This window comes from Eumetopias jubatus, unplaced genomic scaffold, assembly GCF_037043125.1.
Source record: "Eumetopias jubatus isolate StellerSeaLion01/CBP00866 unplaced genomic scaffold, mEumJub1_p1.0 scaffold_2, whole genome shotgun sequence".
NCBI lineage: Eukaryota > Metazoa > Chordata > Mammalia > Carnivora > Otariidae > Eumetopias > Eumetopias jubatus.
Genome location: NW_028274808.1, coordinates 158,469,780 through 158,486,477, shown reverse-complemented (window position 1 = coordinate 158,486,477; position 16,698 = coordinate 158,469,780). Strand labels below are relative to the sequence as shown.

The following is a 16,698-nucleotide window of genomic DNA, read 5'->3' as shown; positions in this document are numbered from 1 at the left end:
TGACATAAATGTAAGAAAATAAAATGAGAGGCTGCTGCAATATTTTGAAAAAGTTAAAAGCACAATGCAAATAAAAATGATTTTTTTTTTAAGATTTTATTCATTTATTTGACAGAGAGAGATACAGCGAGAGAGGGGAACACAAGCAGGGGGAATGGGAGAGGGAGAAGCAGGCTTCCTGCTGAGCAGAGAGCCCGATGTGGGGTTCGATCCCAGGACCTTGGGACCCAAGCCAAAGGTAGATGCTTAACAACTGAGCCACCCAGGCGCCCCCAAATAAAATGATTTTTAAATTAAGGTCATCTTGGGCGCCTGGCTGGCTCAGTTGGTAGAGTATGCGTCTCTTGATCTCAGGACCATGAGTTTGAACCCCATGTTGGGCGTAAAGCTTACTTGAAAAAAAAATAAGGTCATCTTAAAAAACAGAACCAACATATAAAAAGCAATCATAAAATGAATTTGTTGTTATAAGTGATGGTGATAGTAAATTTGCTTATTTGTTAGCCTTTCTAAGAATTTTTAATAGCGTTTTTTAAATGCCAGAGTTTTATTTAAACATTGATGAAATTTCTTTAATTTTTAAAATTCTCTCTTAAAAGTCGTTTCTGGTTTTTTGAGCTGCCCTCCCCCATTCTCACACCCCCTCTGAGCCTCCTGTACCTTCTCTGTCCCTGCTTTCCCCTCATGTGCATACACACAAGCACATCTTCTCAGCCCACAATAATTCTCAGATAAAATCTAAGAACAAAACATTTCATAACCATTCTTAAACAATATACTAAATTATGTAGTTTTATCAATAGTACTACCTTTAAAAATCATTATTCTTCATAATGTATTCTCTGCTAGGAATTTTAAGACTGAGTAGGCTTTTGCTGTATAAACTAGTCAAATTGTTGGTCTTTTATTATGTAAAGTACCTGAATAATTTTTGCAGACTGAAGCAGAGGACCTAGATGGAGGAACATTATCCCGGCAACATAATGCTGGCGTGCCACCACCTGTCTCTTCTGAGTATGTGTTTGTTACTGTCATTTATCAGGGGTGGGGGGACTTAAAATTGAGCCTGAAGGAGTGTTGTTCAGTGAGGAGCCAGATGATTCTGGTAATGTGACAGCACTCAGAGCACTGACCTGTGTGCCCAGTGTCTTCTCAAACATCTTACTGAGTTAAAATTGGTCCTGTTGTCTGACCCTTCTGCTCTTTTTGGCTCTAGTAATCACAGAAAGGTGCAATCAGTTTTAATGTTTGCTGGTAAGAAGTAGCATTTGAATTGCAGGGTATTTCTCAGAAATTACAAAAGCACATTTCAGGATCCAGCTTTACAAATGACATGAAGTTGTATTTTGAGTAATAAAACTTAACTTCAGAAAATATTTTTATGTTGGAAAAAAATATTTTTATGTTGAAAACTCCTGTAGAATAATTAGGTCATCATATTTGGACATTTTTCATTGAAATGTAAAATTTTAGTCATTTTGTATATTTGCAGTGGATTAAAGTTAAAGATCAAGACAGGAAACTTGTAATAAATTCCTATATTTTTTATGTTTTCTGAACAGGAAAGATATGATTCGTCAGATGATGATTAAAATATTTCGCTGCATTGAGCCAGAACTGAACAACCTAATTGCATTAGGGGACAAAATTGATAGTTTTAACTCCCTCTACATGCTTGTCAAAATGAGTCATCATGTGTGGACCGCCCAGAATGTGGACCCTGCTTCTTTTCTGAGTACTACATTAGGAAATGTTTTGGTGACTGTCAAAAGGAACTTTGACAAATGCATTGTAAGTTGTTGGTTTTTTTTTTTTAATAACTTAGAATTCTAATCATTGCAAAAAATAGGTAAATGTATTTAAATCAAGAGGTTTCCAGTTTTCCCTTGAGTGATCTACTATTCACATCCCTCAAAGCCCCGAAGCAGTGTTGGCTTCAATTTATAGGCACAGAGTTCGCTGGATGCTACTATGCCAGCTAGTTTCCCTTCTATACTGCGTGTGAATCTTGGCAAGTTCTGGAGTAAATGCCATACAGGCGGCAGCTGCTTGAGAGATCCACTAGGTAACTGAAATCTCAGTTAACTGATGAGTGACCATAGATCGCATAAAACAATTGAAACTGTCATTTGGATTTATTGTTGTTCTTTTTAAAATATGTTCCGATAAGAAAATTAATAATTGGATTAGTTTAATTGATTCTTTAAATTACTTAATTAGGTTTATTAGTTTACTAGTTTAACAGCTTTAATTAATTCTTTGGGGCGCCTGGGTGACACAGTTGGTTAAGTGTCTGACTCTTGGTTTCCGCTCAGGTTATGATCTCAGGATCCTGAGATGGAGCCCCACATCGGGCTCTGTGTTCAGTGAGAGCCTGTTTGTCCCTCTCCCTCCCCCGGTGTGCCCCCCAAATAAATAAATGAATAAATAATTGAATAAATAAATGAATAAATAAAATGTGTCCTGTTAAAAAATTCTTTAAAAAAAAATAGAGAATATATTATTCTTATGTTAACTTCCAGCAGTCATTATGTTCTTCCTTCTAAGAGGAAAGAAAAATCATTAACAATTTTATTTTTGTCTGCTAGGTTTTGGTAAGCTTGTCGGTATGAATTGGGCTGGGCCAGGTTCTAAAACAAAAGCTTCATTTTATTAATGTAGTTAGCATGTCTACCATTTGAATATTTCTACTATGTAACTTCTAAGTTATAACCAGCTCTTGAATATCCATAAAATAATAGGAGATAAAAATATTAAGGGCAATTAAAATCCACATCATTTTTGTACTTGTGAAAAATAATATTTATTGAGTTTTTAAAGTATAAAGGTAATCTACGTTCACTATAGAAACTTAAATGTCGCCTCAACAGGCTTGTTAATCCTCTTTCCTTGCCACATAACTTCACTTGGTATTTGAAATACTATGAAATTTGACCGCTTAAGGCTTACCCTCCTCCCTTCCCACCTTCTCCTGCAGTGACGCTAAACCTAGAGGGTCTGACTGCAAGCTGAGAGCCAAAGAGAAAAGTAAGAGCTGCCACCAGCTAAGATAATGAGTCCTGTATGACATAGCAGGAACACTAAATCATGAGGACACTACATTTCTAGACTATGAAGGCTTTGTTGCTTTTATCAGTAAAATATAACTCTATGTAACACCTGTCAATCCAACAGAGCATAATTGTTAAAAGCATAGGATGTAGTGTCAGATAAATAAAGATGTGGGTTCAGATGGAGTGCTTAGCACACTGCCTTGCACAGAAAAAAGCCTTACTAACTGATGGCTCATAATGGTGGTAGTAATTAATAATAGTTCATTAAACAATGTTCATGTTATTCTCAAGACAGAACAGTGGAAAAAGAAAGTAAAATGAACTTAGACAAAGGTATAAACTCAGTATTTTCTCATAAAATTGCATATATTTCTGAAGGCTCTATCTTTTGTCACTAAAGGGGCATCCCTCTGTATCTTATTTTAACTGATGTCTTCTCACAGTGTCTGGTGGATAGTGTGTACTCAGTACGTGTTATGTTTTGGTATTTGGGACAAGATTAGGACCTAACACATACCTTGAAAAGGTAATAAATGGGCCTGTTTGTATTGAGCCAAAAGCATGAATGTCAGATGGCTGCAGAAAATGGAACAGATAGCACCTGAGTTTGGCTCTTTCAGCTGGTGGCCAAGCTCAGAGTATCTGCTGTTCTTCAAAGAACGGGACTAAGAAAGCTAGCCTAGCCTGAGCTAGAGCTGAAGTTAGAAAGTAAGTGACATACCAGGTACTACCACGCTGGGCTCTGCAGTCCCATACATTTCTTATCTGCACTTAATTTACTTTTCAGGACTCTTTACACTATAGTGATAAAGATTTGCGCTCTTAAACCTTTGAGAATGATATGATTTGGTTAAAATGCCATGGACAGAGGATGGATAAGTAATATAGTGGTGTGTGCCTCACATCAAAGTTGTAGTTTTAGTCATTGAATAACCTCTATGTCAAGCAATCAGCTGCAAATAATGTATACATTGAGCTTGAGAAAAAGTTTATTTCTATAAGATTTAATTCATTGATGGCTTTTTTTTTTTTTGAGAGAGAGACAGTGCACATGCACACATGCGTGTGAGCTGCGGGGGAAGGGGCAGAGGGAGAGGAAGAGAATCTTAGGCTCCACACCCAGCACGGAGCCAATGCAGGGCTCAATCTCACAACCCTGAGATCATGACCTGAGCGGAAACCAAGAATCTGATGTTTAACCGACTGAGCCACCCAGGCGCCCCCTAATGGCTCTTTTCTTAAATGAATGCATTGTTTCTATTCTACCAGTTACAACGCCAGAAAAGACAACTGTCATTTAAAATATGTCCTGTTGGGACGCCTGGGTGGCTCAGTCGGTTAAGCGGCTGCCTTCGGCCCAGGTCATGATCCCAGGGTCTGGAAATCGAGTCCCACATCGGGCTCCTTGCTCAGCAAGGAGCCTGCTTCTCCCTCTCTCTCCCTCTGCTTGTGCTCTCTCTGTCAAATAAATAAAAAATCTTTAAAATAGGGCGCCTGGGTGGCTCAGTTGGTTAAGCGACTGCCTTCGGCTCAGGTCATAATCCTGGAGTCCCGGGATCTAGTCCCACATCGGGCTCCCTGCTCGGCGGGGAGTCTGCTTCTCCCTCTGACCCTCTTCCCTCTCGTGCTTTCTCTCTCTCATTCTCTCTCTCTCTGAAATAAGTAAATAAAATTTTAAAAAAATCTTTAAAATAAATAAATAAATAAAATATGTCCTGTTAATGTTTAAGTATATTCAGGCTATAATTATATCCTGTGCCTTTATGTGCCACACTGAACAGAAATCTTCATGCAACTTAATAACCACCGTAGACCAGCATTCATAAATTAGTGCTTACTGTGTACCAGACACAGGTCTAAGCACCTTGCACACATTATCTCATCTAATCTTCACAACCTCCTCCTGCCTCCATAAGGTAGACTCTCTGAGAGATTATGTTACTTTGCCCGGGTCGACAGTAAAAAGTGACGGAATTAGTATTCATACCCGGATAGTCTGGTTCCAACACCTGCAGCCTTACGCTCCCCTCTCTACTGCATCCATTTTTACTTTTCGCAATGATCAATACCGATGAAGTGAAATACAAGGATACCTCCGAGTTACTGCAGGCTCGGTTGGTCCAGGCTCCTGCAATAAAGCGAGTGTCACAATAAAGTGAGTTATTGAAATAAAGTGAATTCAGATGAATTTTTTGGTTTCCCAGTACGTATAAAAGTTATGTCTATGTTATACTGTAGTCTTTTAGTGTTCAGTAGCATTATATTTAAAAAACAATGTCCATAACTTAATTTAAAAATACTATTGCTAAGAAATGCTAACCATCATCTGTGCTTTCAGCGAGTTCTAATCTTTTTGCTGATGGAGGGTCTTGACTCCATGTTTATGGCTGCTGATGATCAGGGTGGTGGTTGCTGAAGGTTGGGGTGGCTGTGGCCGTTTCTTAAAATAATACAACAGTGAAGTTTGCCCCATTAATCAACTCTCCTTTTCACAGTTTCTCTATTTGATACTACTGTGAAAGAAGTGGAACTTCTTTCACAAAATTGGAGACAGTCCTCTCAAACCCTGCTGCTGCTTTGTCAACTGAGTTTATGTAATAGTCTCGATCTGTTGTCATTTCAACAGTCTTCACAGCATCTTCACCAGGCGTCAGTTCCATCTCAAGAAACCACCTTCCTGACTCATCCATAAGAAGCAACTCCTCATCTATTAAAGTTTTATCATGAGATTGTAGCAATTCAGTCACATCTTTAGGCTCCATTCCTAATTCTAGTTCTTTCACCATTTCTACCATATCCGCATGTGCTACAGTTGAAGTCTTGAACGCCTCAAAGTCCTCCATGAGGGTTAGAATCCTGTTCATGGCTTACTTTTGTCCTCTTCCCATGAAGCACAAGTGTTCCTAATGGCATCTAGAATAATGAATCCTTTCCAGAAGGTTTTCACTTTTTTTGCCCAGATACATCAGAGGAATCACTATTTATGGCAGCTTAGCCTTACAAAATATTTTTCTTAAATAATAAGACCTGAAAGTTGAAATGACTCCTCGGCCCATGGGCTACAGGATGGATGTTGTGTTAGCAAACACGTAAACAGCATTGATCTCATTGTCCATCTCCATCAGAGCTCTTATGTGACTAGGTGCATTGTCAATGAGCAGTCATATTTTGAAAGGAATCTCTTCTTTTTCAGAATAGTAGGTCTCAACCGTGGGCTTAAAATAGTCAATAAATCGTGTTGTAAACAGATGAGCTGTCATCCAGATTTTGTTCTATTTATAGAGCACAGACAGAGTAAATTTAGCATAATTCTTAAAAGCCCTAGGATTTTTGGGATGGTAAATGAACATTGGCTTCAACTTAAAGTCACCAGATGCATTAGCCCATAACAAGTGAGTCAGTCTGTCCCCTGAGGCTTTGAAGCCAGGCATTGCTATCTCTCTAGCTAGGAAAGCCCTAGATGGCATCTTCTTCCAATAGAAGGCTGTTTTGTCTACACTGAAAATCTGTTGTTTAGTGTGACCACCTTTATGAATTATCTTAGCTGGATCTTCTGGGGAACTTGCTGCAGCTTCTCTGTCAGCACTTGCTGCTTCACCTTGCACTTTATGTTTTGGAGATGGCTTCTTTCCTTAAACTTCATGAACCAACAGAGGTTGGTAGCTTCACACTTCTACACCTTCCTCACCTCTCTCAGCCTTCACAGAATAAGAGTTAGGGCCTTGCTCTGGATTAGGCTTTGGCTTAAGGGAATGTTGTGGCTGGTTTGATCTTCTATCCTGACCACTAAAACTTTCTCCATATCAGCAAGAAGGCTGTTCTGCTTTCTTACAGCTTGTGTGTTCACTGGAGTGGCACTTTTAATTTCCTTAAAAAAAAACTTTTCCTGTGCATTCACAACGTGACTGTTTAGCACAAGAGGCCTAGCTTTCGGCCTGTCAGCTTTTGACATGCCTTCCTCACTAAACTTGATCATTTTTAGCTATTGATTTAAAGTGAGAGACATGAGACCCTTCCTTTCACTTGAACACTTAATTGTCCGCATGTCAATATTGTGTCTCAGAGAATAAAACTGTGTCTGGACTTAAGAAGAGGGAGAGAGATGGGGGAATGGCTGCTTGATGGAACAGTCAGAACACATACATTTATTAAGTTTGCCATCTTATATGGGCATGGTTTGTGGCACCCCAAATGAAAGATCACTGATCATAGATCACCATAACAAATATAAGAATACTGAAAAAGTTTGAAATATTGCCAAACAGTTACCACAGTGTGACACAGGCGTGAAATGAGCAAATGCTGTTGGAAAAATAGTACTGACAGACTTCCCAATACAGGGTTGCCACAGACCTTCGATTTGTTAAAAAAAAAAAAAAAATGCAGTATCTGTGAAGTGCAATAAAGCAAAGTGCAATAAAATGGGTATGCTGTAGCATTAAAGACAGTATCAAGTGGTTGACAGTATTCCACAGGACTTTCTAATAATAATGCCTATAGCCTACAAAGAATACTTTTCTAAGCCACATGTCCTAGGATTTTCAAGTTATGCCCCTAAAAGCATTTATAAAATTTTAGGTAGAAGTAAAAATGTCTAACAGTATTTGGCAGTGTAATTCTTATCTAGATGCTCTGAGAAGTACGCAGAACCATAATTGAATTCATGGATCTTTTTGAACCCAAATATCTAGGTTTTGTCTATATGAGACATCCCTTTTGTACTTTGTCGCCATCATACACAAGCACTTTGCTGAAATAAATAGAGAAAAAATAGGATAAGTAACTAATAGATACATGGCAAACTTATGTAGTGTAAATCCATTGTAGAAATGCCTGTTCTCCCTCTCTGTTCTCATATCCACAAATTAAAAGAACTGGTCTATCCAAACACAAATTTTAGGCTAATGAGAATTGGAAATGACTATGATTCTCAAATTTGGCCACATGGCCACCAACTAGAAATAACCTAGAGAAATCCTGTGCCTGCCCTGGTATCTACTCTGCCCCAAAATGAGCAATCACCTTATACTTATCTTTCATGAATGATAGAATTGTTTAGTGCTTGTTTTCACTTTGAACAAAAACTTGAGCTTCACAAAGTTTGATTGTATCTTGTTTTAAATAATATGTACTTTTTAAACTATAAAAGTAGTGTTTCTTGGTTATCCCTGTTGTATTAATCTGTAATTAGTAAACATCCAAAATGTTCTAGATACTAAATTATGTCTTTCCCCTATGATATATACATTTGCTTATGATTATATGTTGTTTCTAACGTGCTTGGCTATTTCTCTCCCTTGCTTTCTGCCTAACTGTAGAGTAACCAAATAAGGCAAATGGAAGAAGTAAAAATCTCAAAGAAGAGTAAAGTAGGAATTCTTCCATTTGTTGCTGAATTTGAAGAATTTGCTGGACTCGCAGAATCGATCTTTAAAAACGCTGAACGTCGTGGAGATCTAGATAAAGCATATACTAAACTTATCAGAGGAGTATTTGTTAATGGTAAGCTTTGTTATGTACTAAAGAATTTTTTGGTTCGTTGTTTTCACTATTTATGGTCACTTAAGTTGGGGGATAGATATGTTCATTATTTTCCATATTCTATAGTCTTATTTAAGTTTTCTGAAAGGTATTTCTTAAACCTGAAAAAATAAGCAGTATGTAAAACCCATTCATATTCATCAGGAACCGCTTCTATTTTAGTTCATATGGGATTATCGCTATGCAAAATTGGAATTCCTTTTTTAATCACAAAAAAAACAACCTTTTTAAAAAATTTTAAAATGGGATTTTACATTTGCATTTTAGCAAGAGTCTTGGGAGATGATAGGCAGTATAACATTAAGCAAATCAATTTACCTCTTAGGCCTCGGTTTTCATATCTGTCACATAAGGTAGAATAATGCTAAACTGCTGTCTTCCTGTGGCAGATCCCACAATTAAGTTACAGAAACTTTATGATGTGCCATTTAGTTTGAAATAAATGATCTGCTTGCATATATTCAGGAATTTTAAAAGCTGAAACAATTGACAGGAAGTAGAATCATCTTACCAATTACATATGACATTTTTGGTGGAAGCATGTCTAGGGGAAAGATAGATAAATTACATGATTGAATGTTTGTATGGTAGATATTTCTTTTAAAATTCCAAGTAACCTTGGGGCGCCTGGGTGGCTCAGTTGTTTAAGCATCCAATACTTGATCTCAGCTCAGCTCAGGTCTTCATCTCAAGGTCATGAGCTCAAACCCCAGGTTGGGCTCCACTCTGGGTATGGAGCCTAGGTAAAAAAAAAAAAAAAAAAAAAAATTGAAATTCAAAATAGCTTTGCTTTGTCTGACTGTAAGGTAATATATGCTCATTATACACCTCCAAAAATCAAAAAACACATTTTAAAAATAGAGAAAAAAATAAAAATAATTTGTAATTTCATCAGGAAAGATAACATTTAATTTTTATCCGTCCAAATTTTTCAATATTTCTCCTTCATATATATGTGCATATTGTGTGTGTATGTGTGTGTATGTTCTTGAATGTAAAAGTTTTTATCATATCTTACACTCTGTTTTGGAACATGCTACTCTATAAATTTTAATGCCTCTTTTTGTCGATTTATATTGTAACTAGTCATTTTTAATGATTGCATAGTATTCCATGTATCATTATTTATTAAATCTCCTATTAATAGGCATTTACTTTGTTTCCAGTTTTTTGCGTATATTTTTGTATTCTTGTCCAATAGTTTCCTTGGCGTGAATTACTGGAAATGGAATTACCAGGTCAAAAGGTTTACATAGATCTCAAGGCCTTTGCCAAACTGCCTCACAGAAAGGTCATACCAGTTTAGTGTTCTGAGCAGTTGGTGAAAGTTTTCATCACATCTCATTAATGTTGAATATGAGTCTTTTTTTTTTTTTAAAGATTTCATTTATTTATTTATTTGACAGAGAGAGAGACGCAGCGGGAGAGGGAACACAAGCAGGGGGAGTGGGAGAGGGAGAAGCAGGCTTCCCGCAGAGCAGGGAGCCCGATGCAGGACTCAATCCTAGGACGCTGGGACCATGACCTGAGCTGAAGGCAGACGCTTAACCAACTGAGCCACTCAGGCGCCCCTGAATATCAGTCTTTTTATTCTTTGTCAACTTAATAGACTTAAATTGATTTTGTTTATGGTATTTTTTTTTTTACTATGCAAGAGCTTTGAAATTCCATGTCAGATTTATCCATATCTCCCTTTATGATTTTTGGACCATCTGTAAAAAAGTCATGCTATCACAAAATTAATTTTTTAAAGATTTTATTTATTTATTTATTTATTTATTTATTTGACACAGAGAGAGAGAGAGCACAAACAGGGGGAGCTGGAGGCAGAGGGAGAAGCAGGCTCCCCGCTGAGCAGGGAGCCCGATGGGGGACTTGATTTCAGTTCCCTGGGATCATGACCTGAGCAGAAGGCAGACGCTTAACCGACTAAGCCACCAGGGCGCCCCAAAATTATTTTTTTAATTAGCTTTATTTTCCTTAGTACTTGTGATTATATTTGCCTGTTTGCTTTTTACATTTTTAAGTACTTGAGCGATTTAGAATTTGTTTGGCTGAAAATGGGAAATAGGAATCCAGATTTATTAGTGTATTCAAAAGGACCAGCTGGTTGTCCTAACACATTTTGAATAATTCATCATTTCCCCCACTGATTTGAAAAGCCACCTTTATTATATACTACATTTCCATATATATATATGTATATATGACTATTTTAGAGTGATTTTTTTATTAGGGCTAGGTGGATATGAAGAACCTTCAGAATATCTTAAGTCCAGAAATGTGCTTACTTCTTAAACTTACAAATGAAAAAAATCACATAAATATTTTTATAGCTAAATATGGTAATACTCATGTCAGGATGTTATTATGTTTTTTCTTTTTTTATTTTAGTGGAGAAAGTAGCAAACGAAAGCCAGAAGACCCCCAGGGATGTAGTTATGATGGAAAATTTTCACCATATTTTTGCAACACTTTCTCGTTTGAAAATCTCATGTCTAGAAGCTGAAAAAAAAGAAGCCAAACAAAAATACACAGATCACCTTCAGTCTTATGTCATTTACTCTTTAGGGCAACCTCTTGAAAAACTAAATGTAAGTATATATTCATTCAGTATTATTTTCCTGATTTTGAATCTCTATACATATATTTATATATGAAAAACATAAGACATTCATCCTAATTTTGCTCATGCATTGATGCAAAGGATAATGAAGGAGGGACCCAGTTATCAAAGGTTCCGGTGTACTAAGATACTGCTAGGTGCTCTGTATGTTCTTATTTTAATTGCTGTAAACAATGATGTGGGGTAAGGTAGTGTTAACCCATTTTACAGATGAAGAAACTGAAAGTAAATAAACTTGCTTGAAGTTACAGTAACTGGCAAGTAGCAAAGCTGGGGGATGAACCCTAGATTAGGCTTTTCCGTTATACCAGACTCTCTTATTTCATACCTCACAAATGGCTGATCTTTAACCTTAGTTCAGATGAAGATTTTGAAAACTTTTATCAAGATAAAAGGAAAACCAAAAATTGTGTTTTTCATTGCCTTTTTCTTTCCCTTCCTTTCCTGAACTGAGAGTCATTCCCCACAGCATATTTGATCATTAAAATTAAGAGAGGATGGTTTTGGAGCACCTGGGTGGCTCAGTTGGTTGAACCTCTGATTCTTGGTATCAGCTCAGGTCATGATCTCAGGGGTGAGGTCAAGCCTCGCATCAGGCTCTGCACTCAGCGGGAGTCTGCTTGAGGATTCTCTCTCTCTGCCCTTCCCTCTGCTTGCATGCTGTCTAAATATATAAATATATTTTTTAAAAGATTTTATTTATCTATCTGCTGTCAACAACAAATGCTTAAAATATATTTAATCAAATACAGAAACAATTCCTTCTAAAACTTAAGAACAGATACTCCTTTAGGGTAAAAGGTCTGTCTCAGACCTAAATCCTATGTGATACCTAACTGCAACATCAGTCATTCCCTGTGAAATCAAATTTAAAGCAGAAACATTGCTAGATCCTTTAATATTTAACATTGTTATGGAAGCTCTAGCCAATGCAATAAGAACTGAAACATAAATAAAAGATATAAAAAGAAGAGTTAACGGGGCACCTGAGTGGCTCAGTCAGTTAAGCATCTGACTCTTGATTTCAGCTCAAGTCATGAGCTCAGGGTCATGAGCTCAAGCACCCACATCAGGTTCTATGCTGAGAGTAGAGCCTACTTAAGATTCTCTCTCCCTCTCCCCCTGCCCCCCCCACCCTGCTCACATGCACTCTCTCCCTCTCTCACTCTAAAGAAAAAGAGTCAAGATTATAATTACCTGAATATAATACTTTGAAATTACTGATCTATGATAATGTAGCAGGATTCAAAATAAATATATAAAAAAACAATTTATTTCCTGTGTGTCATAATAAGCAATTAAAAGTTTATGTAGAAACAAAAATTTAAAAGCACCAGGAATAGACTTGTCAAAACAATTATTAGCAAAAACAATAATAATAATAATAATAATTTAATGAAGAACAAACAAATAGTAACTGCCAAGAAAATTTTAGAGAAAAATGAGAGGGGGATTGGCTTTTCAGTATTAGATCATACTGTATAGTGCTCAAATACAGGCATGCCAATCAATAAAACTACATATTTAAAAGACAAATATATTTCAAAGACTCCTTGAGATGAATATTTATAAAAATCCAGTAATCAGTAATATAAAATATAAAATACCTTTTTAAAATCAGTAAGAAAAGCACTAAGATCCCAATGTATAAATGGGCAAGGGTTCTGAATATACTGTGTAACATATGAAAGCAGGTTAACTTCATTTATAGCCAAAAGAATTGTGAAATAAAAAAACAAATAAATCTTTTTCACTCATCAAAATGCAATGATTTCTTTAAATTGTGGTAATGCTGATGATAATATGGTAAATAGCAGTCTCATGTACTGTTGACAGAAATATAAATTGATTGAACTTTCCTGGGAAGCAATTTATGTGTATGAAGAATCTTCAGAATACTTACCATTATTCTCCTCAACTGAGGAATTGTAGTCATAGAAATTTGTGCTGAAAAGTAATCAGTAATGTGGGTAAATAGTTATGTATGAAAGATATTTATGACAATTTTGTTTATAATAAATTTCTTTTAATCTGAGTAGATTTTAACAACTTTAAAAAAAAAGTGAAAAAAATATCCAATGAGGAATGAATGTATAAATTATAGTTCAGTCATTAGATGGAATATTATGCAGCCATTCAAATTTATACTTTGGAAAAAAATATAAATATTACATAGAAAATACAGCATACAATATTATAATCTCACTTATGTACTCATATCAAAAGATGAGAAGGAGGGGCACCTGGCTGGCTCAGTCGGTAGAGCATATAACTCTTGATCCCAGGGTTGTGAGTTCAAGCCCCACTTTGGGTGTAGAGACTACTTAAAAAATAGAATCTTTAAAAAAAAAAAAAGACTAGAAGGAAATCTAAAATGTTAACACTGGTTATCCTGAGTAGTGGAATAATAGCTGATTGTTATTTTATCCTTCATACTTTTATATATTTTCTAGAGTTTTACACAGTGAATAAATTTCACTGTTTTATAAGGAGAGTTTTTTTAATTTGGTAATAAAGGCAGTGCTTAGCCATTATTTCTTTTTTTTTTACATTTTTATTTTTATTTATTTTAGTTTCTTTTTTTTTTGTAGTTTCAAGTTTTTGTTTAAATTCCAGTTAACATACAATGTAATATTAGTTTCAAGTATAGAATTTAGTGATGCATTACTTACATACAACACCCAGTGTTTATCACAGCAAATGCCCTCCTTAATACCCATCACCCTTTGAGCCCATCCCCCCATCCACCTCCCTTCCAGCAACCCTCAGTGTGTTCTCTGTAGTTAAGAGTCTCTTATGGTGGGGCACCTGCACGGCTCAGTCGGTTAGGCGTCTGCTTTTGGCTCAGGTCACGATCCTGGGACACTGGGATCGAGCCCCACATTGTACCCCCTGCTCAGTGGGGAGCCTGCTTCTCGCTCTCCCTCTGCCTGCCACTCCCCCTACTGTGTGCTCTCTCTCTTGCTCTCTGTCAAATAAATAAAATCTTTAAAAAAAGAAGTATCTTATGGTTTGCCTCTCTTTTTGCCCCCTCTGTTCATTTCTTAAATTCCACATATGAGTGAAATTATATGGTATTTGTCTTTCTCTGACTTATTTCGCTTAGCATAATACTCTCTAGCTTCATCCACATTGTTGCAAATGGCAAGATTTCTTTTTTTGATGACTGCATAATTGTATATGTATTCCACATCTTTTTTCATTTCCTTGAAGCATTTCTTTGAAGGCGTTGAAGCTCGAGTAGCACAAGGTATAAGAGAGGAGGAAGTAAGCTATCAACTTGCATTTAACAAACAAGAACTTCGTAAAGTCATTAAAGAGTATCCTGGAAAGGAAGTGAAAAAAGGTCTAGATAACCTCTACAAGAAGGTTGATAAACATTTATGTGAAGAGGAAAACTTACTTCAGGTATGCTTCATTCTGTTAACCATCCTAGATTGCACATCTTAAAATGTTTTGCTTTTCTTCAAATGAGTCCTCTAGAAAGGCTACAGATTTTCTAATTTTAGTGCAGGAGGAAATTTCCATAAAGTGCCATAAAGTACAGACCAGACTAATGAGTTGTGAGGAAAAAAGGAATAATATTTATAATATGTTTATATGGCTATTCCTGTTCATTTTATATTTCTGCTTTGTTGTTTTGAGGCATGAGTTGTTTTCTTTTGTTTGGGGGTGGGGCAGGGTTTTTTTAGGCTTTTTGTTTGTTTTTTAGATTTGAGGGGAGTAACTAAATGGAATAGAGTATAGTACAGTGGAGTAATTTTGAACATGGGAGCCAGAGTTAGAAATGGGTTCATAATCTGGCTCAAGATTAAGCTGCATGACTTTGAGCAAGTCACTTAACCTCTGTGAGCCTCAACTTCCTTATTTGAAAAGTGGAAATAATACCTCTCTCGTATAGTGGACACTACTATTATTGTATTGCCCATTTTATAGGTAAGAAAATCAGAGCTTAGAGAGGTAGAGAAACATGACCAAGATCCCACAGCGAATGGATGGTAGAGCCAGATTTAAACCCCAAATTGGGCTATTTTTCTTTATGAACCATACTGAAAGGCCCAAAGATGAGGGAGAATAATTCTGACTTCAACATCATCAAAGCCTTTATTGCATTTGTGTTTGCCTCTGAAAGTCAGATAGTTACAGATAAAGTGCGAGGAGTCGCAGGTAGAAGAAACACCATGAGCTAAAAGATGTAAAGCAAAAAGTGTAATAATGTTTAGTACGTAGACTTAAGGTGACAGGAATTTAGGATTTATGAGATTAAGGGTTTACAAGGAAAAATCCTGGAAGAATACATTCCCTTATCTGTTGGGTAGTGATGACGGTCATAGCACCCACCCTCACCAGGTAGTCATGAGACTTAAATAGAATAATACATATATAAAGTACTTTGTATTGTGCTGAGACAGAGTAAGCATCAATAAATGTCACCTGTTAGTATTAGCTAATATGTCAGTGTATATATCAGATTCTGCCTTGATAGTTATCTACATAGTAGTTTCCACTGCTAAATCATAAATCATTGGATTATATATAATCTGTCTCATTTGAGTATCCCTTACGTTATCAAGCAGTGTTTTGTATCATCAATTTTAGATAAATGTTTAAACTTTCATCTAGAATGAAATTTAAGCTGTAAGTGTTGCATTTCATCTAATTACTAGTCTTAGTTCTATGTATAATTGTGCATATTCACATCTCTATTGGATATTGTAGTAGATATAATAATAGCTAAAATGTAGTGAGTGCATACCATGTCAAACACTGTTCTAAGCACTTTATATACATGCACTCATTTAATCCTCACAAGAAACTTATGAGGAAGGTATTATTGTTACTACCCTGGTTTACAGATGAGGAACTTGAGGCCCAGAGCAGTGATGTAACATACTCAAGGTCACATATCTTGTAAGTAGAAGGAGCAAAGATGCATGTTCTTAACCATTACACTCTGCTAAAATCTTAGACTATATCTTGACATTATTTCTACGTACTTGATTTTATATTTCCATTCATAATTTACTTTTATTTTCATTTTTATAATAGGTGGTGTGGCACTCTATGCAAGATGAATTTATACGCCAATACAAGCACTTTGAAGGTTTGATAGCTCGCTGTTATCCTGGATCTGGTGTTACAATGGAATTCACTATTCAGGACATTCTAGATTATTGTTCCAGCATTGCACAGTCCCACTAAAAAAGAAGAGATAAATGAAAGAAGTGTCTACTATTATATATATATATATGTGTGTATATATATATATATATATATATATATATATATATATGAAAAGAAAAACAAAGATTTAGGTGCTAGGGAGCCCTTGTTGCTTTAAGTCAACAGACTGGGTAGGAGGAATGGTTATATACAACTTGCCTTATCTGTGTGATTAATAACATGAGACCTACCTGTTGCAGGTGGTCACTTGGCCAAATGTGCTAACAGAGGCATGTGAAAGGAAGAACAGCAAAT

At 36.2% G+C, this 16,698-nt stretch overlaps 1 protein-coding gene across 3 annotated transcripts in view; it reads left to right on the top strand.

The window, feature by feature from the left end:
• The window catches only part of EXOC1 (exocyst complex component 1), a 66,922-nt gene extending 50,425 nt beyond the window's left edge, over nt 1-16,497 (top strand). For all 3 annotated transcript variants that reach the window (XM_028100691.2, XM_028100688.2, XM_028100689.2), the window contains 6 exons: nt 938-1,014; nt 1,563-1,791; nt 8,372-8,555; nt 10,989-11,188; nt 14,434-14,628; nt 16,270-16,497. In XM_028100691.2, coding sequence (XP_027956492.1) covers nt 938-1,014; nt 1,563-1,791; nt 8,372-8,555; nt 10,989-11,188; nt 14,434-14,628; nt 16,270-16,422 — 1,038 coding nt within the window. In that variant the 3' untranslated portion in view covers nt 16,423-16,497. The remainder of the gene's footprint in view (nt 1-937; nt 1,015-1,562; nt 1,792-8,371; nt 8,556-10,988; nt 11,189-14,433; nt 14,629-16,269) is intronic.
• The last annotated feature ends 201 nt before the right edge of the window (nt 16,498-16,698 follow it).